Source organism: Arvicanthis niloticus, chromosome 1 (genome assembly GCF_011762505.2).
Source record: "Arvicanthis niloticus isolate mArvNil1 chromosome 1, mArvNil1.pat.X, whole genome shotgun sequence".
NCBI classification, from domain to species: domain Eukaryota; kingdom Metazoa; phylum Chordata; class Mammalia; order Rodentia; family Muridae; genus Arvicanthis; species Arvicanthis niloticus.
Window position 1 is genome coordinate 67,039,331 of NC_047658.1, and position 26,997 is coordinate 67,066,327.

Genomic DNA, 26,997 nt, shown 5'->3' on the forward strand with positions numbered 1-26,997 from the left:
AAGAAAACAAAAATGTTAGAAATGAGTCTATTTTAAAAGATTTTCTAGTTTAGTAAACTAAAGTGAGTTTGTATGTTACCCTTCAAGGACGTGTCCCCCCCCCCCCCCATTTTATTAAATGGAGTAGTAGTATATGCATTCTAGACTACAGGTTATAAGTTAAAATGATCTCACACAGGCTTTTGGTGACGTAGATGACCACATGTGTTGTGGAAGAATAATAGTAACTAAGTTTAAAGAACATTTAACCTGAGCTGTATCTTAAAGAAGGGCACTTAAGATGTGTTGCTAGATTTAAAAAATAGACTTTTACTCTCTGCTTGATGAATATGGTCTCAATACATTATTTTTCATCTCTGATTTTACTATAATATAGATGCCATAACAGAAGTCACCAGGATGCTTTCTATTTTTCATTCATGTTAGAACTTGTATAGTATCAAATACTGCTTGAGAAAATAACTTTATTTAAGAAGTTATTTCTTGCCAGGCCAGCACTCAGGAGGAAGAGGCAGGCCTGGTCTATGTAGTGAATTTCAGGCCAGACAGAACTATGTAGAGAAACACTGCCACAAAACAAAAACAAAACTCAAAACAACAAAAAAGTTATTTTTTCAGTAAGTGGTACTTACTTTACCTGCTTGCTGTGTGCTAGGTGTATATAAACCATTGAATGTATTACTTTTATTTTTTTAAGAATTTATTTATTTGATGCTTATACAACCTGCATGCCAGAAAACAGCATTAGATCCCATTACAGATAATTGTGAGCCTCCATATGGTTGCTGAGCATTGAACCCAGGTCCTCTGGAAGAGCAGCCAGTGCTCGTAACCACTGAGCCTTCTCTCCAGCCCTGGATTGTATTATTATATTGAGGCACGTAAATAACATCCTTGCATTTGATGCGCTTATAGCTTAATAGTGAAGATAAACAATGAAGATATAGGGCTTAAAAATACAAAAGCTGAGCAGTGGTGGTGCAGAGCAGTGGTGGTGCATACCTTTAATCTCAGCACTTGGGAGGCAGAGGTACTTTTGTGCATTTATGGATTACATAGCAGAAAATTTGACACACCTATTTTCTGCTCATTGGGTTAATGATCTTATAGCACTTTATCTCAAAAAATTCTCAGAATTAAATACATTTTAAATCTCTGTTTTGAACTATTTTTTATTGTGTGTGTGTGTGTTTGCCTGCATGTATGCATATGTACCATATACATACAGTGCCCACAGAGGCCATCTGATCCCCTGGGACTGCAGTTATACATGGTTATGGGCCACTATGTGGGTGCTGGGAGAAAACCTGAGTTCTCTGGAAGAGCAGCTAGTGCCCTTAATTGCCTGCCCATCTGTTCAACCACTGAATGATGTATATTTTAATACTAATTTTAAAATGCCAAGTAAATTTGATTTCTCCTCAAATAAGTTCTAGTGGCGCATTTTTCATGATTTGTAGCTTGTGTTTATTTTTTTTTTAAAGAATTATTCATTTATTTCATGTATATGAGAGTACACTGTAGCCTTCTTCAGACACACTAGAAGAGGGCATCTGATCCCATTACAGATGGTTGTGAGTCACCATGTGGTTGCTGGGAATTGAACTCAGGACCTCTGGAAGAGCAGTCAGTGCTCTTAACCACTGAGCCATCTCTCCAGCCCGCTTGTGTTTATTTTTAAAGAGTAATTTATTTCATGTGTGTCTGTGTGCATGCAAGTACTACCACACTCAGAAGGGGGTCAGAGGACAATATGATGGAGTTAGTGTTCTCCTATCTTGTCAGACCTGAGAATTAAACTCAGGTTGTCAGGCTTGCCAGCAGGTGCCCTTACTTGCTGAGCTATCTTACTGATTCTCCAACTTTGAAAAGAAAACTTAGTTTTGGACTAGTGGGTGGGACCCAGAGTTCTATCATTCATCATCGAGATACATCCAGAGCCTGTTTTAATAAGAAGCATATCTTTCTGAAGAGGCAGAGGGAAGGGGACAGATATGGACAGAAGAGTATGTTAGCTTCTTTTCATCACTGTGACAAAAACACCTGAATAAACAACTTGAAAGGTAGAAAGATGATGTTTGCTCATGGTTTGTAAGGTTCTGGTGGTAAGGTCAGAGGACAATATGGAAGAGGTATGAAAGATCGGATAGTAAATAAAGCTGCTCATTTCCTGGTAGCTAGAAACAAGGGGAAGGGGACAGAAAGGAAGAAGGGGGGGAGAGAGGGAGAGAGAGAGAGAGAGAGAGAGAGAGAGAGAGAGAGAGAGAGAGAGAGAGAGGATGGATGAGAATGAGAATATGAGAGAAATCTGTAGCACAGATCCAACAAGAAATACTCTTTAAAGGCATACCCCAAGTGACCTACTTCTTTCAGCTATGCCCTAGTTCCTAATCATCCATTCAGCTGTGAATTCATTGATGAGTTAATCCATTAGTGAAGTTAGTGCCTTCATGATCCACTCATCTCTCAATAGTATCACCAGCTGAGGAGCAACCTTTTAATACAAAGCTGTTTTTGAAGGCTGTACTTTATATCCAAACCATATGCCAGGCAAATTAACAAAAAGTAGAAACTGTGCTTAGGAATGCATTTGTCCTAAGTCAGGGGACTTTTTCTATGTAAGAACACAAGAGTATGAGGGTGTACCACATTGAATCAGCACTAAACTAATGGTGAGAAAGAGACGGATGGAGAAACATTTGGCACATGCCTCCAGTAGACAGGCTAGGTTTCAGCCTTGTATACTGCACAAAGTTTACTTGAATTGTAAATTCAAATATGTGGGTCATGTACTGTGTTTAAGAAAACAGTCAGAAGCCAAGGTATGATGGCACACACTCAGGAGGCAGAGGCAGAGATTCAGGTCCAGCCTTGGTGCATAGCAAGTTTGTGTCCAGCCTGAGCTATATAAGAACTTACCTGGAAAAATTAGAACCAGAAAACAGGCATTCAGAATGGGGGTTGAGTCTGCCCTCATTCTAGATCCCAAGCCTTTCCCTTGATTTTGTTTTCATTTATCCTTTGTCATTTTTCCAAAAGTAGTATTTAATTCTTCTATCTGCTTTTTCTTATTTTTTTTGCATTTTATTTTATAATAATCATATATTTCTTTGTATACTGTATACACTTTGTATACTGTAGCTTAGGAACAGTAGTTTCCTGAAGAGGCATTCCAAAAGGGAACTTGAGTTGCACTTTAACTTTATCAAAACAAGTTTCCTGTTGCAGTGGATGCTACCATCATCTGTCTATCTATTCAAGCTACTAAGATCAGAAACCAAGGACCACACCCGGATACTAACTAATTGGTATGTTTTGTTGTTTGTTATCAGTGCTTGCTGAGCCCATTTTCCTTATCCTCCTTTATTCACAGCCATATTCTTGTTATTTGTTATCATTGTTACTCTTTACTCTTGCTGAACTGCTTACAAGTCCCTGAAGGTATGAAAAATTCTTCCATGGCTTATGCTTCTTCCTCCTCCCTCTATAGTGGCAAGTCCCTCTTCTGTGTGGCAGTGGGCCATGTCAGGAAACTTGGTAAGGTTGAGTGGGTTGGAATTCCATTCTGGGAGCCCAGAGAGGACGGTAGGAGCTTTATCTGCTTTTGGCCCCTAACATGACCACAGTCTCTACATAGGAATGTGATCTATGGTCTGGTAGACCAGAACAGAATTTTCTGTGTTAATGAAGTATCTAGAGACCCTGAGAATTTAGCAAATAAGTTTTTCTTTTTGGACATTCCTTTTTGTAAAAGGTATTTAATCTCTGGTCTACCTCTGAGGAGGTGGTATGTATCCATTTTTTATGATGAACAATCAATAGACAGTTTGGAATCAAGGACTCTCTTTCATCAAGAACCTCTGAAGGGAGCATGGAGAAAGCCTGTTGTCAGAGCTGCACTGTCTAAGTCTCCTGGCCAGAGGCCCTTCTGCGCTCTGACAATCACAGCTAAGCTAAGGACAATTGCCAATGAGCTAAGCTGGAGTTCTCCATCCTTCCGGCACTGGGCTCCTCAGCCTGCAGACCCAAGATCCAACTCCGTTTGGATGTCTAGGAGTTTGGGAGCCCCCAGCCCTGGGCTCCTTATCAAAGGCCTATGGACCCCCTGTTGTGTTTTATAAAAATACAGGGAGAGAAGGAATATGTTTGGATGTGCAGTCATGTGTGGGGGAAGGGGGTGCATTCACAGGCCCATGCTGAGGCATCCCTTCCCCCTGAGGGACCAGCCACATGAAGGTATAGTATAGAATAGAGTTTATTGAGGCCATGGGGAGGGGAGTTGAGAAGGTAATAGAGACAGAGAAAGGCAGAGAGAGAGAGAGAGTAGAGGAGTAGAGGCTGGCCATGAGCATGTGGAAAGAGGGGTTAAGGGTCAAGAACAGAGCAGGAAGGCAAGAGGAAGAAGAGATGACAAGCAGCCCCATTTATAGTGAGTCAGGTACACCTGGCTGTTGCCAGGTAACTGTGGGGCAGAGCCTAGACAATGCCATCGCCCCCAACCCTCTCCTGACTTTTCTATGCCGTTTCCAGCAGCAACTGGACACTCTGGAGTCAGGGAGCCCCAGTTTGGCGTCTCACATCTTAGGTTGTGTTTTCCCACCCCCTGAGTGGTATATCAGAGCTTCTGGAGAGTACATCACTAGATAGCAGGTGTAGGGTAAATGTAGTCAGTTTTTTGTGTTTCATCTGCAGAGTTCCTATACCCCAGCAGTAAAACAGAACGCAAAACCACATTTGGTGTCCAACGTGGGGCACATCCAGCTGACACATACCCCAACTGGTAACCCATACAGACCCACATCAAAACTCCAAATTAAACAAAGACTGTGAGTAACCTGACACTAGTTCAAAAGACCTAGGCCTTCCCACTCTGAAGACAGACAGTCTGTCTTCCTCCCACTTTTGTTTTCACGGGGAGATACTACACTGGCCCTTGTCCAAATCCAGACAGTCCAGTGGACCCATTAATAAAAATTCTGATCCCCCCACCCCCCTCCCTGCTCCCCAATCCCTCCAGCCCTGCTGATACAGTGCCATCAAGTCCCTATGCTTCTTCTCTTTCCTCTCTACTTTTAGGATGTACAAAAAACAACCTACCCCCTGCCTTCTGCCAATACCAGCCAAGGAAAAACACACAGCTATGGCATCAGGGCAGAGCAGGCCCCTTCCCCTTCATGTAAAGAGCCTGCCAAGCAAAGACAGTAGATAAGATCTTCCTGCTGAGAATTGGAAAGAATACACCTAAAGCCCTTAACCCCCAAATTTTCATATACTTTGTTTAAATGCTTGTTCTTTCCTTAGCAGGAACACCTAAAACAGTATTTGTGCCTTTTAACCTAAATTTTTCATAGTTCTTTTTTTGTTTTGTTTTGTTTTGTTTTTCGAGACTGGGTTTCTCTGTGTAGCTCTGGCTGTCCTGGAACTCACTCTGTAGACCAGGCTAGCCTCGAACTCAGAAATCCGCCTGCCTCTGTCTCCCAAGTGCTGGGATTAAAGGGCGCCACCACCACCATACTTCTTTATTTAAATGTTTATTTTTATCCCTAACAGGAACACCTGAAATAATGCTTGTGCCTTCTAACCTAAAATTGTCCTAAAATTTCTTTTAAACTTCAAAAATCATATTTAATCTACTCAAACAAGTCAAACCAACTACATTAATAACCATTATTTAATCGTTAGTTAACAACGTTTTCTTTTACAGACAAGCAGTTACTGCCTGTCCCAGCCAGATACATACTTAACTTGGTATTTCCTTCCTCAGCCATCCAAAGCTGATAAATTTTCAACTCTTCCCATCTGGTTTCCTTAATACAATGCAGATAACTGCCAACGTAAAGGATGCCTTCCAGGACTAAATTCTTCAAACACCCTTCCCTTTTTTCTAGGACTATAACAATAGCTCCTAAGCAAACTGTGCAGGCCTAACTTTTCCATTACCCACTCTGTACAGACACCCCTGCTGGGTTCTGCTCCCCTCCTGTGATTACTCTACAGGTTTATCTCTACAAAAGGGAGAAAGACAGTGCTGCTGCCACAGGCCAGACAGAGACTGACCCACCATCTCCTTGGATCTGCCTGGGGCAGTAAAACTGCCTTTGTTTAGATATATCATCTGACTTCTGAGACAAGCAGATGCTGACAGCTTGGGACCTTCCAGCAACAGATTAACTCTCTTGCCAGAGCCTAATGGCTACCGAACTTGGGGAAACTTACATATCTACGTAGATGAACCAAATGTTGTTTAAAACTGATATTAATACCCTCACAAACTGTACAAACTCACTCTCAATTTCAATCCACTAAACAATTGGTTTGTTCAATAACCCCTTGTTCTCCTAGCACCCCCACCCCACCCCTCGTTCCCCCTCTGGCTTATGTTGTGGTACCACCTTTGGCTTATGTTGTGTTTTATTTTGATGCTCACACCACACCCCACCCAAAATTTTCACTACAAATAACCTAAGAAGCAGTCATTCCAATGACACCTTTCCTTTATTTAAAAAAAAAAAAAAAAAAGAGTTGTGGGGCAGTGGATCTTGACAGGAAACTTGGTAAGGTTGAGAAGGTTGGAAGCCCTGGAACCTAAAGAGGATGGTAGTAGCTTCACCTGCTTCCATCAGGCCCCTGTCACATGACCACACATTCTACATAGGAATGTGACCTATGGTCTTGAAGATCAGAACCAAGTTCTCCATGCTAATGAGGTATCTAGAGGCCCTGAGGGTTTAGCCTATAAGCATCCCTTTCTGGACTTTCCTCCCTGCAAAGGGTATTTAATCTCTGGTTCACGCTGAGGAGGTGGTATGCACCCATTTTCCATGATGAACAATCAGTAAACAGTTTGGAACCAAGGACTCTCTTTGATCAAGAACTGCTGAGGGGAGCATGGAGAAAGCCGTTGGCTACAGAGCTGTGTTGTCCAAGTCTCCTGCAGAAGGCCCCTTTGCAAAAACTGTTTGCTTAATGCTGGTTTAATTTTATACTCAGTTATTGTCATCACTCCTGTTTGGAGGGCCTAAAGCTTTTCTGTTAACAGGGTAAGATCTTTTGCTCAGGGGTAGCTATGGTTCTTCTGCATGGTTGTCACAGTGCAATGCTAGATGGGAGCCAAGTGGCCCAGTAATTGGCAGTAAGCTGGAGCTGTGTAGCCTTGCTATTAAAATGGCCTCTCGGTCTCATCCAAGATTGGAGAGCTGGTCTGGCAGCATGGTTTCCACGTCTTGGTGAGGTTTCTGTTGGCTTCTGTTGCTGTTCACTCAGATGGGACATAGAGTAAAACCTACAGCTGTTGTGTAGAAGAAGAAAAACAGTTGTGTAGAATGGGCTTTGTTTGATTTTGATTTTTGTCAATATGAGCATACCATTTCAGAACTTGTTGGTGATTTTGTCCTGATGCCAAGCTAAAGTTTGTTTAACAAGTATGCATGGTGGTGAGGCCTGAAATCTCAGAATTTGGGAAGCAGATAGGAGAATTGCTACAAGTTCTAGCCTGGTCTACAGGCCATCCAGACACCATCTTGAAAAAAAAACAAAAAACAAAAAACAAAAAACAAAAACAGTTCATTTAATGGTTCTTAAAGAAAATGAAACCTATACAGCCTTTTGTTTGCTTGCTATTAAAGGCAGTCTCACTGTGTAGACTTGGCTGGCCTAGAACCCAGTGTAATAGGCTGGCTGGCTTCAAACTCATAGACATCTACCTGCTTCTGCCTTCTGAGTGCTGAGATTAAAGGGCCTCAGTTTTCAAACATTTGAAACAATACTAATTGATACTTTCATGCTGAGGTATAACTGTAGGAAAACATTAAAATATGTGGTGCTTTGAATAGGTATGGCTTCTATAGACTCATGTGTTATAATGTTTGGCCCATAGGAAGTGGCACTATTAGGAGGTATGGCCTTGTTAGAGTAAGTGTGTCATTGTAGAGGCAGAGCTTTGAGGTCTTAAGTGTTCAGGCTACATTCAGTGTGATGCACGCCCGGTCTCCTGCTGCCGGTGGATCATAATGTAGAACTCTTGGCTCTTCCAGCACTATGCCTGCCTGTATGCTGCATGTTTCCCTCCATGATGATAACAGACTAAACCTCTAACTGTAAGAGTTGCCATGGTCAGGGTGTGTCTGCACAGCAATGGAAACTCTAAGAGGCTTTCTTTTCTATAACTAAATGATTATGTTTCTATGAGGGCAGAAAACATCTCAGATTTATGGCACCGCTCCATTGTGAACTAAATTTTGTTATGGCTGTTCAAACGTATTTCACTGTTGGCAAAGTTTTCTCAACCTTCACATTCAGTCACATGGCCCCATGTGGGTCATGAGCCAGAGTTTGAAAAGCTGGGACTAGGTTGAGAGAAGACATGCTAATAACTACTAGTGACCTGCTAATGTGTGTGGTTGAATGCTTGGTCATCACTTGTTCTACAGGGAAAGTGGAGAGTCCTGGTTGTGAAGCTTTGGGATTTGGTATTCTCAGAGACTTAGTTTTGATATTTTATTCTTTTTTTGCTGAATAACTTTACAGTTGGCTTTACAAATGTAACTGTAACTTCTTCCATGCTTAAATGTTAAAAATCTTCCAGGAAAAAAATGACAGGCTGGGTTTTTTCTGTGACTTTTGGAGTTTTGACTATAGTAAGACTATAACACATTGAAAAACTGTGACTAATCAACTAATAGAGGCCGTTTGTTCATTGTGGAGCTCAAGATGGAAGTCCGGGCCTGTAGATGTGAGGTGAGCACATCACCAGTGAGCCACATTCCCAACACTGGTGGTTCCTTTTTATTTCCATTACAGACTTGCCGAATCTATCTATGTATGCATTATGGCTTCTACTTGGTTTAGGATCTGTGATCATTCTATAATGTTCTTAATTTTAAGAAAGATTTATCTTATTAATGTTGATTGTGATCAACTAGTTTATCTTTTCTGTCTGATTTTTTGTTTTAGTTTATCTACTTATAACCTGGTTTGGTTTACAATGATAACCATATCTTACCCCTTTCCTATTTTCTCATATTTTGACATCTTTCATCCTTAATTATCTTCTTAATTCCTATTTATCATGCTGGAAATGCCCAGGGCTTCATGCATGTAGATGACTCTGCCGCCACTGAGCTGCACCTCTGCTTTTCATTTTAATGGAGTGTACTTTTCTATTCCTGTGGGTATATACAGGTCAGAGGACAACTCCTGGAACTTGGTTCTTAGTTGCCAGTTTTGGAGATTAGAGGATCAAACTGAGGTTATCAGGCTGGTGTGCAAGCACCGTTTCTCTTTTGTATATCTTTGTACCATAAGCATGCATGCAGTGCCAATGGAGACAGGGAGAAACTTTGAATCCCTGGGACTGGATGGAATACAGACCATTGTGAGCTGCCTTGTGATGCTGGGGAGTTGAGCCCAATTCCTCTGAAAAAATAGCCAGTGCTCTTAACCAATCAGCCCCTATTATTTTTAAACTGTTGTGTGTGTTGGTGTGTTAGTGTTTTGGTGAGGAGGGTATTGAGTGTCTTTCTCTTTCCACTTTTATTTACCTAATTTTTGAGATAGCCTTACACTGAACCTGAACCTTGCCATTTCTATTAGGTTCACTTGCCAGGATTTCTGGGATCCATTTGTTTCTGCATACTCAATATGTGGGTTATAGGTACATGTTTTGTAGGTGCTGAAGATTTGAACTCAGATCCTCTTGCTTTCACAGCAAATGTTCTTATTCACTGAGCCATCTCCCTAGCCTTTATTTTATCTAGGTAGACAAACACATAGCTCAAATACACAGTGTACATTGAGTCCATTTTACAGATGAGGAGTACCTAAGTGTTGGCCTCAAAGTTTATGAAAGCCTTGATACCATAAAAGGCTGTTGAGTAGTAAGTAACATTTAAGTTGAAGTTGTGTTTGGAAAGAACATTTTTCTACCTGTTACCTATAATATTAGACACCATATGCTAACTCTACTAAGTGGCATTTTCTGTTTTTCTCTAGGGCTGATAGGAGTGCGTAGTATTTTTTACTAAGAATATGTTCGATGAATGTAATAATTTTATTTGTGTATGTGGTGTATGTGGGGGAGTGGAGGGTGCTTTTGCCTGTATAGGTCAGTGGTAGATGTTGGTTGTCTTTCTTCACCATACCTGGAGCTCACTGATTTACTAGACTGGTAACCAGCAAGTGTCTGGGATGTTACTGTCCTGCTGCAGTTACAGTTGTACACCACTGTGCTCAGGTTCTGTGTGTTTGTTGTAAAGAATAGCGTTCTTTTAAAAAATGTATTCATGTGTCTGTTTGAGTGTCTTTATGTGTGTGTATGGGTGCCTATTGGGACAGAAGAGGGTGTCAGTTCCTCCGGAGCTAGAGTTACTGGTGTTTATGAACCACTCAGAATGGGAGCCGGGAAGTTGATACAAGTCTTCAGCAAGTGCTCCTGCGCACTCTGTCCAGCCTACTATAGTCAGTTTTTATGTGCATGCTGGTGGTTAAACTCAGACTCATTCTTACATAGCAAGCACTTTACATACTGAGTCATCTCCTCAACCTCCAATACCAGACACGTCACGGCTTCCAATCCAGACCTTATCTCAGTTCCACATCCAGCCTGTTGTGTAGTTATTTTTGTCTCATGGTGTTTTTTTAAATTTAGTATTTCTCAACAATATTTAAATTACATGTTGTGATAGTCTTCTTATTACTGTTCTGATGATTTCCATAAATTTTCTCCTTAGATTTGTTCCTTTTTGTGATAGATCTTTTCCTTTTTTTTAAAAAAAGATTTATTTATATGAGTAAATTGTAGCTGTCTTCAGACACACCAGAAGAAGGTATCAGATCCTATTATAGGTGGTTATAAGCCACTATGTGGTTGCTGGGAATTGAACTCAGGACCTTTGGAAGAGCAGTCAGTGCTCTTAACCACTGAGCCATGTCTCCAGCCCGATAGATCTTTTCCAAACAAGATCTTTAGGCAGTAAACTTTCAGTTCTGGCATGATTGCCTTCTATTCTGACTACTGCTTAAACTGAAAACAGTGGTCCAGTAGTTCCTTCCAAAAGTTTGATAATACGCCTTTAAAAAAGCTTCTGGCATCCACTATTAGTAGTGAGGAACCTGTTAGTCTCTTATTCCTTTGTAAGTGGCTTTTTTTCCTTCCAGAAAGATTTTATTTTTGTTATTACTTTCTATTTTATGTATATGAGTGTTTTGTCTACATCTATGTCTGTTTATTGCTGAAGTTGGTAGTAACATGAATCTGGGAGAATGGAGCCAATACATAAGTTGACTAAAGTCTCATGCAGTAGCCAACTTTATTCAGAGGATCAGACAATTTATACTCTTAAGAGTTAATAATCACATAGTATAGTGTACAATCAAAGGACAAGCCACACAACAAAAATGTGTTTTTCCATAGAGGCATATAAGCAAATAATAGGCAATATAATAAATAATTTAAAGGGAACTCCTATCTGCTACATCTGGGAGGGGTATGAAAGCACATTCCAAGAACAATTCTGTGTTTTTGAAGAAACTGAGATCACAAGACTCTTGGTCTTGTTTTCTTGGAGTTTTTTTTTTTTTTTTAACAAGTACTCAGAATCATTCTTGGATTGTGTTTTGACATCTTCCCCTCTTATTTATTTATTTTTAATTAATTAATTAATTAATTAATTATTTTGAGACAGAATTGACAGAATTTCTCTGTGTAGCCCTGGCTGTCTTGGAACTGGCTCTGTAGACCACACTGTCCTTGAACTCACAGAGATCCCCCTGCTCTGCCTTTTAAGTGCTGGGATTACAATCGTGCACTACAACTACCTGGCTGACTCTCTTATTTTTTAATAGCAGGATATCCAGAGTGGTTTTGATTTGAGATGTTGTAGATAAATCTAATTGTCATTTGGTAGTTCATGATTATCCCATAAGCAAATTATAAACATAATAACATTAGACTGTTTAAAGCATTATGTCGTATACTCTGGCATTAAGAACAGGGATCAACTATGTCCAGTACTCTTAGCTACATTATCACATTGATCTGAAATATCCAGAGAGAATAGCTTGAAAAGAATCCTACCTGATTGGTAGTTCTGGTATCTTGTGGAATGTAAGCCTATATTTGACTTTAATAGGAAAACAAATGTTGTGTCCTATACAGATAGAAAGTGATTGAAATCCCAAGGAAAAAGTAAACGCAATTCCTTCAGATGAATGAATGAGTCTGTTACAGTCCCACAGTCCAGTCATAACAGAATCATTAGAAAGGTGACTTCTCCCTTGGTGCATAGGACCTTAACTTGGCCCCAGGTGGACAGACTTGACTTCTGATGATATGTTCGATATCTCTCCTTTTGAGTATTAGTTGGAGGTTTGCTATCTTTCTGGTGACTTCCACTTTCTCCTTGCCCATCTCCATTGATGGTCTGGGGCTGGAGGACCTGAGGGAACCATAATGTTTCAGTGAATCTATCCACCCTTTCCAAAATTATTTTTTTCTGGAGAAGTAAAAATAGGGCAAGTTAATGCATCAGCTTGCTTATTTCCTTCTGCAATAAAATCAGGGATGTTAGAGCATGAATGAGTATGAGTCTTGCTGGAAATAATCCTACAACATAAGCAGAATTTAAAATGATTTGTGGTGTTTGAATATGCTTGACTCGGGCAGTGGCAGTATTAGGAGGTGTGGCTTGGTTGGAGTAGGTGGTGTTTTTTTGGAGGAAGTGTGTCATTGTGGGGATGGGCTTTGAGAGAGCTTCCTTTTAGCTACCTGGAAGCTAGTCTTCTCCTGTTTGCCATTGGAATAAGATGTAGAACTCTCAGCTCCTCCAGCACCAAGTCTGCTTGAACGCTGCTGTGCTAAAGTCTTGATAATGTATTGAACCCATGAACCTGTAAGCTAGTCCCCATTAAATGTTATCATTTATAAGAGTTCTTGGTCATGGTGTCTCTTCACAGCAATGGAAATCCTAAGACAATATTTAAGGCCTTATGGACTAACTGTAATAAGTGAATCAAAACAGCCAGTTCTACCTGTTGAGCTAAAGAAAAAAGTATTCATAGATTGATGACTATATGGACAGTGACTCCCTTCTGTACCATTGAATGAGCCATTAATAAAATAAGTATTTTCCTGTGGAATGGGAAAGGTTGGACAATTTTTGTTAGTACAAATTCAGTTTGTATGAAAAAATTTCATAGTTTACCAGGTGGATAGTGATTTCCTATCCTTCTACAGTAATCTGCAAATGAAACATGAAAATCCATTGGGTTCTGTAACACTCTTAAAAACTGATTCTTGGTTAAGGATAAGATAATGAAGCAAGGATCAAACACATATACTGTTAACAATGAGTCCGCTCCTGATTTACTAATTGAGCAAGAAGAGTAAGTTAGTATTTTATGGCCCTTATGGTATAAATGAATCCATTCCAGAGGTGTAGCTTCTTGTGCTGTAGTAACTGTAGGAGACAGATAGTGGGGAAAATAGTAAGTTTGAAGGTAGTGAAGGGTCCAGATGATACACAGATGCCTCGTTTAGTCTAGATTCAAATAGCTGTAGGTTTTTTCCTGCCTTTTATTATATGTGAGAATTGTCCAATGCTGCTTCTCTTTCTAGAGTTTTAAATAGATTGGTTAGTGCATAATTAGGTAAATATTTTGATATTCCTGAAATTGCACTGGAAGTACCTGGCTCATGAGGCCAGGGAGGAATTAAGAAACTGCTTTTGTTTTCCTGTCCTGCTTTAGCTTGTCTTGGTTGTAAAGTTAGCTTTTTTTGTAGTCTCTGCTTAGTCCTCATCGAAAAGTGGAGAGAATTCAAGTTTAGATTGACTATATCACATTCCTCACTCCATGCTTCAAGGTCCTTTTCAGGCAGTAGAGGGCACACATCTGAAGGAGGCTCCAGTAAGTTGCTGAGGGAACTGTCACCAGCAGGTTACACCAGCAGCTTTTACTTTAGATTTTGCCTTAATGGAGAAAAAAAATTTTTTTGTTTTTGTTTTTGTTTGGTTTTTCGAGACAGGGTTTCTCTGTGTAGCCCTGGCTGTCCTGGAACTCACTCTGTAGACTAGGCTGGCCTCTAACTCAGAAATCCGCCTGCCTCCACCTCCCAAGTGCTGGGATTAAAGGCGTGCGCTACCACCGCCCGGCAAGAAAAAAAAATTTTTTTTAACTCTACTAATTTTAATGTTTGATCAACCTCATTATTAGTATCCTCCTTATCTTCCTTAAGCATTTTGGTAACAGTCCATAGTAATACCCAAGTGACCCAAAATTGAACAGGGATCTGAAGTAGGAACTTAAGGGTTCTTTGGAAAGTCAGTTGTGTTGGATGGTGTTTTGCTGGGGCAAGGTAGACTTGTGAAGGTACATTGTGCAATTGAGCTCCATTTGTCAGAACTCTATAGAAAGAAATGCACCAAAAAAACTTTTGATGGTGTACTTCGGCTTCTTGCCATTTCTCTGGACGTGGGCTGAGACAGACACACATGCAGAGGTGAGCCACATGCTGAGACATAACCTGTAGAGGACCCAACCAGCAGTGATGGAGGCTGAGCTTTTCTTGATGGTAGAGCTTAGCTATGCAGTGCTTGTTGGTTCTGAGACATGTCATGCTGAGATTAAGGCCTGGTTATCTCTGCTAGGCCATGCCACCACTGCTAATTCATGTTTGCTACTGTGAAGTGTTGATGAGTTGATGAGTAGATTGGTGGTTGATGCTGACCTGTGACCTGAAGATTTCCAGACAACACAGATGGCAGTTGCTCCTAAGAACCATTTCTAGACAGGCCCACTTCCCCTGTATCCTCTAATAACCTTTCTTTTCCACTACCTCTGGCAAGTGGTGGGCTAAAAGGGAGGTTAAAGTATTTAAGAACCATCATTAAAAATAGGCTTTACAAAAATTAAAGTTACAGGGATCTTTTCTCCATGTCTGTACGCCTTTTCAATATTCTTTCAGATTCTGTCTCATACTACTTCACCTACAGTTCCTTCTGGAAATCAGGGATTATAGTCGTGAACAACTCGCAAGCAATCTGATCGTTGTGATTTTGGTATTTGTGCTTCTCCTTTCTTTAAAAAATGATCATAAGCTCTACATAAGGTAGACTTTTCCCTGGTTTCTGCCTCATTATTCTCACTCACTCTCTGTGAGTGAGTCCCCATTGTCTTATCTCATAGCCAACTTCAGGTCCCGGATTTGTGGCACCCTGTGTGTACCCTTGTTAATTTAACTGTGTGAGCCTAGGAGAGTGGAGCCAGTAAATGAGGCTGACTACACTCTCATGCAATAGCCAGTTTTATTTAGAGCATTGGACAGTTTGTATTCTGAAGGTTAAGAAGAGTCACCTGAATATACAATCATAAGGTCAAGCTGGGTGGGGCAAAACCATGTTTTTCCATCGAGGCACATGATTAACAACAATTGAAATAAACTCACACCTATTCACTACACCTGTCAAAAGAATGAAAGCTAGTCCAAGAAAAATTCTGTTTTTGAAGAAACTGGAGTCTGTCGTATTTTCTTTGAGTTTTCTCACAAGCAGGCAACTCCTCTCGCAGGCCTCCATCCTTGGTCTGTGTTCTGACATATGTCTGTGGTTGTTGTGCATGTCTAGTGCCAACAGAAGGGAGAAGGAGGGTATCTGATCCCCTGGGACTGGGATTACAGGTGGTTTTGAGCTATTACATGAGTGCTGGGAACTGAACACAGATCCTGTATAAACAGTAAGTGCTTTTTACCCCTGAGCTCTCTCCAGACCCAGCTTTTTTTCCCCCTCAATTCAAAATTTAAGGCTTCATCTGTAAGAACAGCAAAAAACCCAAAAAGCTTGCAGATAAGAGAAATAACATTACAAATGATTTTACATTTACTTATATTGTGTAAGTGTGTGTGACCATGTGCTGTCTGGAGCTTAGAGACTATCTTGAAGTTATTATTTTCTTTCACTTTGTGGGTTCCATGAATTGAACTCAGGTCATCAAGTTTGGTGGCAAGCGTCTGTACTCCTTGAACTATCTTAATTGTTAACATTTGGAAACAACAATTTATGAAGTATGCTTTTGTGTGCATTTGTGTGTGCATACCTGTATGTGAATGATATATGATGTGTGTGGAGACCTAATACCCTTCTTTAAAAAATGATTTATTTATTTTTACCTTACGTTCATTTATGTTTTACCTAAGCGTATTTGTGAGGGGTTGGATCCTCTGGAAATGGAGTTACAGACAGTTCTGAGCTGCTGTGTGGATGCTGGGAATTGAAGATAAGTCTGCTGGGAGAGTAGCCAGTGCTCTTAACCAATAAGCCATCTTTCCAGCCCTCTCTTTTGTTCTTTAAAGGACATTAAAGTTGCAGCTTTATTTGAAACCTTCCATGTACTGATCTGTTCTGATTCCCTTCTTCTATGACTAAGGCAAATATTGGTGAGCCTGTTGGAGTTTGTTTCCACATCACCCTGAGCAGTGTGTGTGTGTGTGTGTGTGTGTGTGTGTGTGTGTCTCTGCTAACAGTGCACAGTAAGGATCTGTGTACCTTAAAGCTGTATTCTACTTATTCTTCCACAGCTCCCTTTGCTGACCTTGACATTATTTTTGAAATAAACCCACAATGGTACATGTTGTTTTAGTTAGATAGCTATTTAGGTTGCTTCTGTTACTCTAGTAGCTTTGCTAAAGGTTGGAATTGTTAGATTGAAAGGTGTGGGCCAAGTTTTATTTTTGGTTTACCCAGTTGCTCTTCAGAGATCTTTGTGAATTTGTACACTGTCAGAGTTATATGACAGTTCTCATTCATCCATGTAACCAGTGCTTGTATTTTCAAACTTTAAAGCTTTGGCTAATTTGATTTTCAGGTAGTTTCATGTGGTGTCAATGTTAGGAGGCTGAACATTTCTGCTTGTTTTTTAGAGTTGGTCTTTTGTGAATTGCATTTTCATAGCACATGTTTTTGGCTCAAATTTTCAAAATTGGTATAACCTCTAGTCACTTGGAACTGGCTTTAGAATACATCACCGACCAGCCAATGCCACCACTTCAGACCCATCCATAAGTAGTGTATCTACATTTCTGACCAACTGATTGCAAGTCTTAGAAGTTCCCATGGTTTGCCATAGCTTCTCTAATTCATTAGAAGGACTGACTATCAAGACAATTCTATATTTCCATAGTTATGGTTTTGTCATAAAGGATAACAAAGCACATAGTCCAGAGAAGTATTTTAGAAATTATAGACAGTGCTGCTTGCATATCCAATGTTAGAATACCTATTACAAATCTAGGCATGGTGGCACATACCTGTAATCCCAGCACTTGGGGCCCAGGGCAAGAGGATTGAGACATAAAGGACAGTCTAAGCTACAGAGAGGAATCCTGCCCTTCCCACCACTCATTCCCCAACATACATATACACAGTCCAAAACTGACAAGGCATGGTGGCAGTTTAATCCCAGCACACTGGAGGCAGGGGCAGGTAGTTAGTTCTCTTTGAGCTTGAGGTCAGCTCTATATAGCAAGCTCCAGACCAGCCAAGGCTACATAGTGAGACACTTGTATTACAATATCACAAGAGGCTGGTGTGATGCCACAATGGTTAAGAGTATGCTTATTGCTCTTTCTGAGGACCTGTGTGTGTGTGTGTGTGTGTGTGTGTGTGTGTATGTGTGTTTTGTTTTTTACCCCATCACCACATGACATGACTCATAATCACTTGTAATTACAGGTCCAGAGGATCTGGTAACTACTGCTGGCCTTCATGGTCACCCCCCCCCCCCCACTGAGTTAAAGGTTAACAAAATATGTTTAAAGAAAAAATAGCATAACAAACAATAAACGATGTAAATTGTATCAAAAGAAATTCCTAGACATTCCTAGTGGCTCAGTTGAGCCAGGTGTTCTATTGCTGTGAAGAGACACTGTGACCATGGTAACTCTTTAAAGGAAAGCAATCATTGGGGGCTTGCTTACAGTTTAGAGGGTTAGTCCACTGTTGTGATGGAGGGGAATGTGGTACTGGAGAAACAGTTGAGAGTTGTTTAGGCAGAGACAGAGTGATGTAGACACAGATATACACACTGGGCCTAGCATGGGCTTTTGAAACCTTCAGGCCCACCCCTACACTTCCTTCATCAAGGTTACATCCTAATCTCTCTAATCATTTCAAATAGTGTTACTCCCTGGTGACATTCAAATATATTATCCTATGGAGGCCATTCCTATTCAAACCACCACTCTTGGGTAACAAACATCCCAGCACCACAAAAACTGGGAGTCAGTTATTTCCTTCTATCATTTGGTTCCTTTGAGGCTCCTACTCAGGTCTTCAGACTTGGAAGTACATGATGCTTGCCTGCCTGCCTGCCTGCCTGCCTGCCTGCCTGCCTGCCTTCCTGCCTTCCTGCCTTCCTGCCTTCCTGCCTTCCTGCCTTCCTGCCTTCCTGCCTTCCTGCCTTCCTGCCTTCCTGCCTTCCTGCCTTCCTGCCTTCCTGCCTTCCTGCCTTCCTGCCTTCCTGCCTTCCTGCCTTCCTGCCTTCCTGCCTTCCTGCCTTCCTGCCTGCCTGCCTGCCTGCCTGCCTGCCTTCCTTCCTTCCTTCCTTCCTTCCTTCCTTCCTTCCTTCCTTCCTTCCTTCCTTCCTTCCAGACAGTACTTCTTTCTTTATATGTAGCTTTGGCTGTCTTGGAACTGGTATAGTGATCATGCTAGCTTGGAATTCCCAGAGATCTACCTGCCTCTCCTCCCTCAGTGCTGTGATTAAAGACGCCCAGCCTTTGATAGCAAGTGTTTCTACCATCTAGTCTTTTCACTGGAAAAAAAAAAAAATACTGAGTTTGGAGGCTGGAGAGATGGCTCAGTTAAGAGGTCTGGCTGCTTTTCCAGAGGAGCTGGGTTAGATTCCCAGTAGCACCATGGTGGCTCACAACTGTCTATAACTCATGTTCTAGGGGATCTAATGACTTCTTAGGCTTTTATGGCCACCAGGCATGCATGTAGTGTGCACAGACATAAATTTGAAGGCAAAACATTTATACACATAAAACTACAAACTTAAATATTGTGTGTGTGCAGGGAGGGCTGCCAACATGTAAATATCTGTCCATCAAAATATTCTTTAAAAACATTGCAGAAATGAACTCAGAGAAATAAAACTTGAGAATTTGTTGTGAGGTAGCTTGTCTCCATAGTAAGAAACATCTTCATAGGTAAGGAATATAATCAGATGGGCAATGGAATCTAGACACTGATGAGAGGTTAAAGAAAGGTAAATATGCAAATAAATAGAAAATTCATTTTCCCTAAGGCCATACCTACTCCAACAAGGCCACATCTCCAGGTATAGTGCCATTCCCTGGGCCAAGCATATTCAAACCACCACATGGCAAGAACTTTTTTTGTTTGTTTTTCAAGGCAGGGTTCTCTGTGTAGCCCTGTGTAACTCACTCTGTAGAACAGGCTGGCCTTGAACTCATAGAAATCTGCCTGCCTCTGCCTCCAGAGTACTGGGATTAAAGGCGTGTATCATCTCCAGCAGAACGAGAATTTTTGTTAATGACACTGTATTAGCAAAGCTTTTCAGGTATAGTTAAACTGTTCTGCTGCTGCAGCATGCATATATCTGCAGACAGTACAGGAGGGAATGAACACAGCTATGTCTAGTAGAACTTTGTAGATACTGAAATGTGAATTTTCTGTAATTATCATGTGTCACAAAACACTATTTATTTATTTTTTTTACCAAACCAAACTCTTTAGAAACGTGAAAATGTCTTTGAGTTTAAAGGCTTTTTGCACAGAGTTTTAGTGTCTTTAGTGTCTTTAGTCTTTAGTGTCGTGTAATGGGATTTAGTAACCTTTGGTCTAAACCCGTGGTTCTCAACCTTCCTAATACTGAGGCCCTTCAATATGGTCTCATGTTGTGTTGACCACCATCCATAAAATTATTTTGTTGCTACTTCATAACTGTAATTTTTTTACTGTTTGGAATCATAATGCAAATATCTCATATACAAGAGATGTGATGTGCCATTGGGGAGTCCCAACCTACAGGTTGAGAATCACTGGTCTAAACCTTCTTTTAACTCAACACCAGCCTATCCCATTGTTGCGGCCCTCTCCACTCCACTCTTGGTGACCACTGTTTCCCAGCCCAAGCTTCTGCTCCGGTCTGCGGGTCAGGGTCTAGAGAGAGAGAGAGGGAGGGAGGGAGGGAGAGAGGGAGGGAGGGAGAGAGGGAGGGAGGGAGAGAGGGAGGGAGGGAGGGAGGGAGGGATATAAAGGGGAAGAGACGTGAAGAATGGAGACAAGACAGAGGTTCTGATCAAGTCTCAAGTCTCATTTATTGTGTCTCTCTCTCCTGTATTGTCTCTCTCATTGTCTCCCGTATTCTCTCTATTGAAGGGAAATCTGGGTTATTTATAGGCTTTTGCCACGTGCCTTGTAGGCGAGTGAATACCACGTGCCTTGCAGGTGTGGATATGACATAAGCCTTACAGGCGTCTATAGTGCGGATAGCACATGTACTGTGCATGCGCCTTGCAGGCTTGGATACCACCAAGGCATGCGGTTCACGTGCTATCCACGCCATACATGCCTGCACCTTACAGGCATGTATGGTGTGGATAGCACGTGAACCGCATGCCTTGCAGGCATGTATACCACGTGCGCCTTGCATCTGGGGCAGTAAACAGCAAAACAAAATATGTGGGATATCAGAGTGTGCTTCAGCTGTTGTAGGCTATTGAAAAACAAGCCTCAAGTCAGGGTATATGGCTTGTGATGGCTGCAAAGCTGATAGCCGCTTTCTGCTACAAGTCTGTTCCCAACATCCCATGTGATAATCGAGTTATAATTAAAATCAAATAAATGATAGAGGTTGTCCTAGTAGATAGGAAAGCAAAGCCTAAGTACATATAGTCAATTTTATGCAAAAAGATACCCACTAAAGAAGAAACATGTGCAAGACCCTGAACTCTATTCTTTACACTACAAGGGAAAAAAAAAAAGGAAAAAAATGTGTTTAGAAAGGAATATGAAATGTGAATACTTTCTAATTCCAGAAGTGACCTTATCAGGAAGGAAGGTTAACTCTCATTGTTTCCCAGTAACAACAGAGCTTTAAAATACATTAACTAAGACTTTATAACTGAGGACACATAGTCCTTGAGTATAACTTAAGTTTTAATACTTTCTCTGAGGGTAGACATGGCAAGCGTTATTGACATTAACATTTATATAGTACTTCATCCAGGAAAAAAAAAAAAAAAAAAAAACACAAAACAAAACCCCACACACACCTTTTAAAGTGACTGACAGTCTACAGTAGTGATGAGCACTGTCCCAGGTGCTGAAGTCAGACCTAGTACATCTAGTCACCAGAATTTGTGGTAACTTTTAATGCTTAAGGACAAAATGGGGTCATTGTGGGATACTGGGAGGAGATGCTGACCTGAAAAAGTGATGTGAAAGAATTATTTCCTACAGGGCAGTAAGTGCCCTAAGCCTGCGAATGAGATGAGGCCCTGGGATGAAGGAAGCTGTGCAGCCATGCAGGCGAGATGGAGTAGAGTGGGATATTTAGGAGTTCCAGGGATTTCTGAGTTTTTAAAGGAAACTAGTAATTCAGTACTCTGAATTTCTTGTTACATGAGGAAAAGGAACACTTTGTGGGTCCATTCTGGCAGTCTTTTTTTTTTTTTTTTTTTTTTTTTTTTTTTAAAAGAATTATTTTATGTATGTGAGTACACCCTCTTTACCTCTTCAGACACACCAGAAGAGGGCATAGGATCCCATTACAGATGGTTGTGAGCCACCATGTGGTTGCAGGGAATTGAACTCAGGACCTCTGGAAGAGCAGTCAGTGCTCTTAACCACTGAGTCATTTCTCTAGTCCCAAAACAAGAATTTTTAACCAATGAGCCATCTCTCCAGTCCTCTGGCAGTCTTGTACCTCAACAAATTCTTCATTTAATACAGTGACATCATTAGAGATTGAAGCAAAGGAGACAAAGATAATAGTCTAGGGCACACAAGAAAGGAACTTGTAAAATAGAACTAGTTTTCAAGGAAACAGTAGAAACTTGAGGTATCTGTAGGAGTTCAAAAAGATGTAAGGAGAAGCCTGAACTGGTTGACAGCATAACGCTGCACTGTGGGCATTTAACTGCAAGCCAGACTGTTTTTTCTTTTGAAACATTTGCTTATTTATTTTATCAGTCAACATATTCATTGCTCTTAAAGATCATCACATTTTGGTTCTCTTTGTAAGCGAAAGTTAAATAAATTCAGTCTTAGTCAGTGTCTTAGTCAGTTAGCTGTGAAGAGACACCATGACCACTGCAGCTCTTATGAAGGAAAGCATTTAATTGGGGCTGGCTTACAGTTTCAGAGGTTCAGTTCATTGATATCATGGTGATACTGGACTGTCTCTGGCCTACCAAATGGCCTACCAAATAATGACATGGAGACCTTTTATTAATTATGAAAGCTTGGCCTTACTTAGGCTTGTTCCCAACTGGTTCTTATACTTATTAACCTCTTTATGCTAATCTATATTCTGCCATGTGGCTCCTTACCTCTCCTCAGTTTTGTATGTCCTCGTCTGACTGGTGAATTCTTCTCACCTGATTCTTTTCCAGAGTTCCTATTTCTGCCCTGAAGTTCCGCTTATCCTTCCCTCTTGAGGAGGGGGAGAGAAACATCTTTACATAGTGTACAAAATGAGTATCATGGTGGCATGCAGGCAGACATGGTCTTGGAGAAGTCTGCGAGATTTATACATACAGATCCACAAGCAGCAGGAAGAAAGAAACTTTGGGCTTAGAATGGGCTTTTGAAACCTCAACACCCACCCCAGTGACACATTTCCTCTACAAGGCCACACCTCCTCATCCTTTCAAATAGTGCCTATGAGCCTGTGGGGGGCCATTTTCATTCAGATTACCACTTACTAAATTTTGAGTGATGAATTTTAATTTAATATACCAATTCTGTGCTCTGCAGCACTGTGACAGTGCAGCAGGCATCACTTAACATGTAGCTTCCCTCTATAATAAGAGCCAGTACCCTAATACATTCAGTAATACTTATGTTTTTATATATCTAAATTAACAAAATTAAGATTTGTAAAAAGAGAATGAGAAGCATAATTGTGTATTGACTTTTGTTTTCTCGTAGCTTTTTTAAAAGTAGTGCCAATGGAATAAAAATCTTTCATGATTTCTGTAGGAGATGGAAGGTAGGTATAAAAAACCTGTGTCTGTGCCATCATTTGATGCAGGCAGTATGAGCAGAAGCAAGTCTAAGAATAAAAGACATGCATGCAAACTGGTTTTGGAAAGTTTGAGACTTACATTTCTAGTCATTGAAAGATGAAGTTGATTCACATCATGACATGGAAATGAGCTCACAGGAACTCATGGCAACAGGCAAGGAGACGGTTAGTTGGCATCAAACAGACCAAAGTGATTTTTATGAAGGATTTCTGTGTAAATATGAGAGAAATGGATTGGGAGTTAGGCTGAAAATAATTATCAGGACTCTGAGGGAAGGGCAAGAAATTTAAGTGAGTTTATATAAGTATTTTGGAGCTACAAATGTATTTACCAACTGCTAAGTTGGGATATTGGTTTGAGTATATAGACTATGTTTAGTGATTTTTTTTTTTTTTTTCCTCAAGTGAGAAGAAGGTTGCAGGCCTGAGGTGTGGTAAGCTGACGTTAGAAGGTGGCAGACTTGAGATGTAGTTAGGTGAATCATGAACTTTTTATGTTTGGGAAACGTAAGAGTTGAAGGTGATCTTAGTTTCCAAAATTCATAACAAATCAAAGGTCTCTGAATTCTATCTAGCTTTTACTGTTTCAGAACTTCAGGAGATAATCAAAGTCTTTTAATACAGATTAGAAAGTCAAGGTTCAGGGTTAGAGGTCCTGACCTCTTGCATAGGGTGGAAGAACTGGAACTGAGCCGGCAGTTCACTTGTTTGTGCTTTGTCTTTGGCCTCTTGGCCAAAGCCTCACTCAGGCTTTTTTCATCACTGCACTGGCAGCCCGGCAAAACAGTTGGTTGGTTTTCTTTCCTAAACCACGTCTCAGTTCTCAGAGCTGTGTCTGCTGCCCTTAGTAGCTCACCCGACTCTCATTTTTGTAGATATTCTCTTGACTTTATTTCAAAATTTTGCCCTGTACTCTTTTTTTTTTTTTGAAACAGGGTTTCTCTGTGTAGCCCTGGCGGTCCTGGAGCTCACTCTGTAGACCAGGCTGGCCTCGAACTCAGAAATCCGCCTGCCTCTGCCTCCCAAGTGCTGGGATTAAAGGCGTGCGCCACCACCTCCCAGCTGCCCTGCAAGCAAATGAAAGCTTTTGTTTTAAAATCGCTTTTCCTTTCATTCAGTCACTGAGATATTTCTAAAATACAGAGCAGTCTCCTGCCTCAACTTGTAAATAAAATCAGTCTTCTTATCTGGCTTTGTAAGGCTGTCTTAATGGAAAGCCCCTGTCAAGTTCCATGGTCATTGCTAGTTTTGTGTGTAGCCATTTACATCTACTTTTGTTTCTGTATGAACTTCTCCCAGTGCATCCTATACTGCAGGTTTTAGAGTGATTGTTTACTTATTTTTGACCAGCCCATCGGTGGAAGACTCATTCATGTAGGCTTACTAAGGACAAGGACTGTTTTTCATTTGCTGATAGTAGACTCTCAGAAATGTTGAATGGGTTAAACTTCCAAGATATTTCAAGTTAGAAGTAGTTTCAGAATAAAGCTCCTCAGAGAATAAAGAACTACAGAAAGTCAGGCTGTCATTTCCCAGTCTTAGAGTAGTCTGCATAATATTTGTATTTAACACCATATTAGATCGAATATATTGAAGAATACTGCAGATTTATTTCTGAGATTCTCATCGTATACCATAAAGGCAATTAACAGATACTGAGAATTCTTTCTATTCAACAAACAAACAAACAAACTTTTTTTTGTTTCAGCATTTTCTAAATATATTTGATTATGGAAAAAATGTAAGTAGGATACCTGTAATTTCTTTTAGATTGCTAGTGGCATTTGGGATTTGGGAAATACAAAACTTGGCAGGTGTATGTGTTCTATATTTCCCTTGGGTCTAATTAATATAATTTAAAAACAATAAGATCATACCTGAGGGATATTTAGAGGATCTCTGGTTGTTTGCAGTGATAACAGAGAACCTGAGGGATGATAGAACAATCTTTTGAAGTTTCTAATGAAGAGGAATTAAAATTACTATCTTTTAAACCAGAGAATAAAAATCAAAACCCAGTGAGGATGAGAGTTCCTCTTAAAGATACTGTCTAATGGTTAGACCTGTCTAGAGAGTGGAGCTAGTGCTTTAGAAGAGAAACAGTTTTTCTTTTTCTATTCTTTTTGAGCCTCCCCCCTTCTTTTGTTTGTGAAGGCTAGCAGGCAGAAATCTTGTAACATGCTATATGCTACAGAGAAGTTTAGCTCATTAGGTAGGAGTTAGATTCGAAGAATAGTTTTTTTTTTTGTTTGTTTTGTTTGAAAGTTTGAACACCATTAGACCAGTTTCTAAAATGCCCACTAACCCCATATACATATACATATACATATACATATACATATACATATACATATATATATTCTTCCATTTCTTTCTCATTGTATAATTTATATATCTTGGTCTGGAATCCAAATGTATAGCATAAGGAATACATGAGAAATTTTAATTGTATAGTTAGGTGCTTTTATTTGATGGTTATTGTTTTATTGATTACTGTGGGTTGAACCTGGAGCCTCTACATTCCAGTCATAGTAAAACTGAACCAAATCCGTTTGGAACAGTTTTCTGTTCTCAGAAAATGAAGCAGAAAGGTCAGAGCACTGACTTTGCTCTCATCTCCTGCATGCACTCCTCATCCCTACCCCATGTGGGGCTTACACTGTGTGGGGCTTCTGTGACTATTGAACTGCTGTGACTTTGTAATTTACAATAGATTTCATTCTTAATGATCGTTTGAAATATGACTATTCCCTGTTAGTGCTCAGAAAATGTGGTCATTTTTTACTCTAGTTCAGGCCTTTAGGATTCACGGGATGCAGAAAGAATCAACGTCCTGTGTTTGAGAAAGTATTCAGGGCTGGAGGAAGTTGTTTGTTTGGTTTTAGAATCTTAAATGTTTGTAAATATTTTATTTTGTTGGCTAACAGTAGTTTTCCCTTTCTTTTAAGTACCAAAAGAATTGGTGGAGCTCCATTTGAAGTTAATGAGGAAGATTGGCAAATCCGTTACAGCAGACAGATGGGAAAAATACTTGATCAAGGTAACTGCAAATTACCTTTTCTGTCACTGAAATACGTGGATTTCATGAGTCTAACGTGAATTGGTATTTGCATTTAGTAATATGCTTTTAAATAATTTATTAGAGTTACATAATATGACTGCATCCATGTTATTACTGTGTGTAAGTTTGTGTTGGAAGACAACATTATATGTATATTTAGTTTTGGTTGTTTTTGAGAGAACAACTCTGTGAGAGAACACTCAGGCTGGCTTTAAATTTGAGATACTCTGGCTTCGTCGCTCCCAGCTAAGCAGCTACTTTATCATGCCTTGAACATGTTAGACAAAGAACTCTACCACGATAGCAGTCTTCATTTCTAAAGTTAGGCTAGAAAGTTGGGCCTTTTTTTTTTTTTGTGTGAGTCCTGAGGTTTTTGTTTTGTTTTGTGGTTGTTTTTAAAGTTGATGTCTCTGTAGCCCAAACTGGCTTTGAATTCCTATCCTCTTGTGTTTGTCACTGCAGTGCTGGGATTTTTGTCACATGCCACCACTTCCACTCTCTCAGAACTTTTCACATTTTCCCTCCTTCATTCTTTAAAGTCATCCTGATCAAATCAAATATACTAAGACCCAGGGAAGTTATTTTTGTTTAAGGTCACCCAGAAGTTGTAAACAGAACCTGAATTTATCACTGCTTTGAAAGAGAAAGTCTCTAAAATCTGTTAGGTTAGT

At 40.3% G+C, this 26,997-nt stretch overlaps 1 protein-coding gene across 1 annotated transcript in view; it reads left to right on the top strand.

Moving 5' to 3' along the window:
* Rsf1 (remodeling and spacing factor 1) overlaps window positions 1-26,997 on the top strand; it is a 114,550-nt gene that overhangs the window by 7,440 nt on the left and 80,113 nt on the right. Inside the window, exon 2 of the mRNA XM_034486516.2 lies at window positions 26,214-26,305. Within this exon, the coding sequence (XP_034342407.1) occupies window positions 26,214-26,305 (92 nt within the window). The remainder of the gene's footprint in view (window positions 1-26,213; window positions 26,306-26,997) is intronic.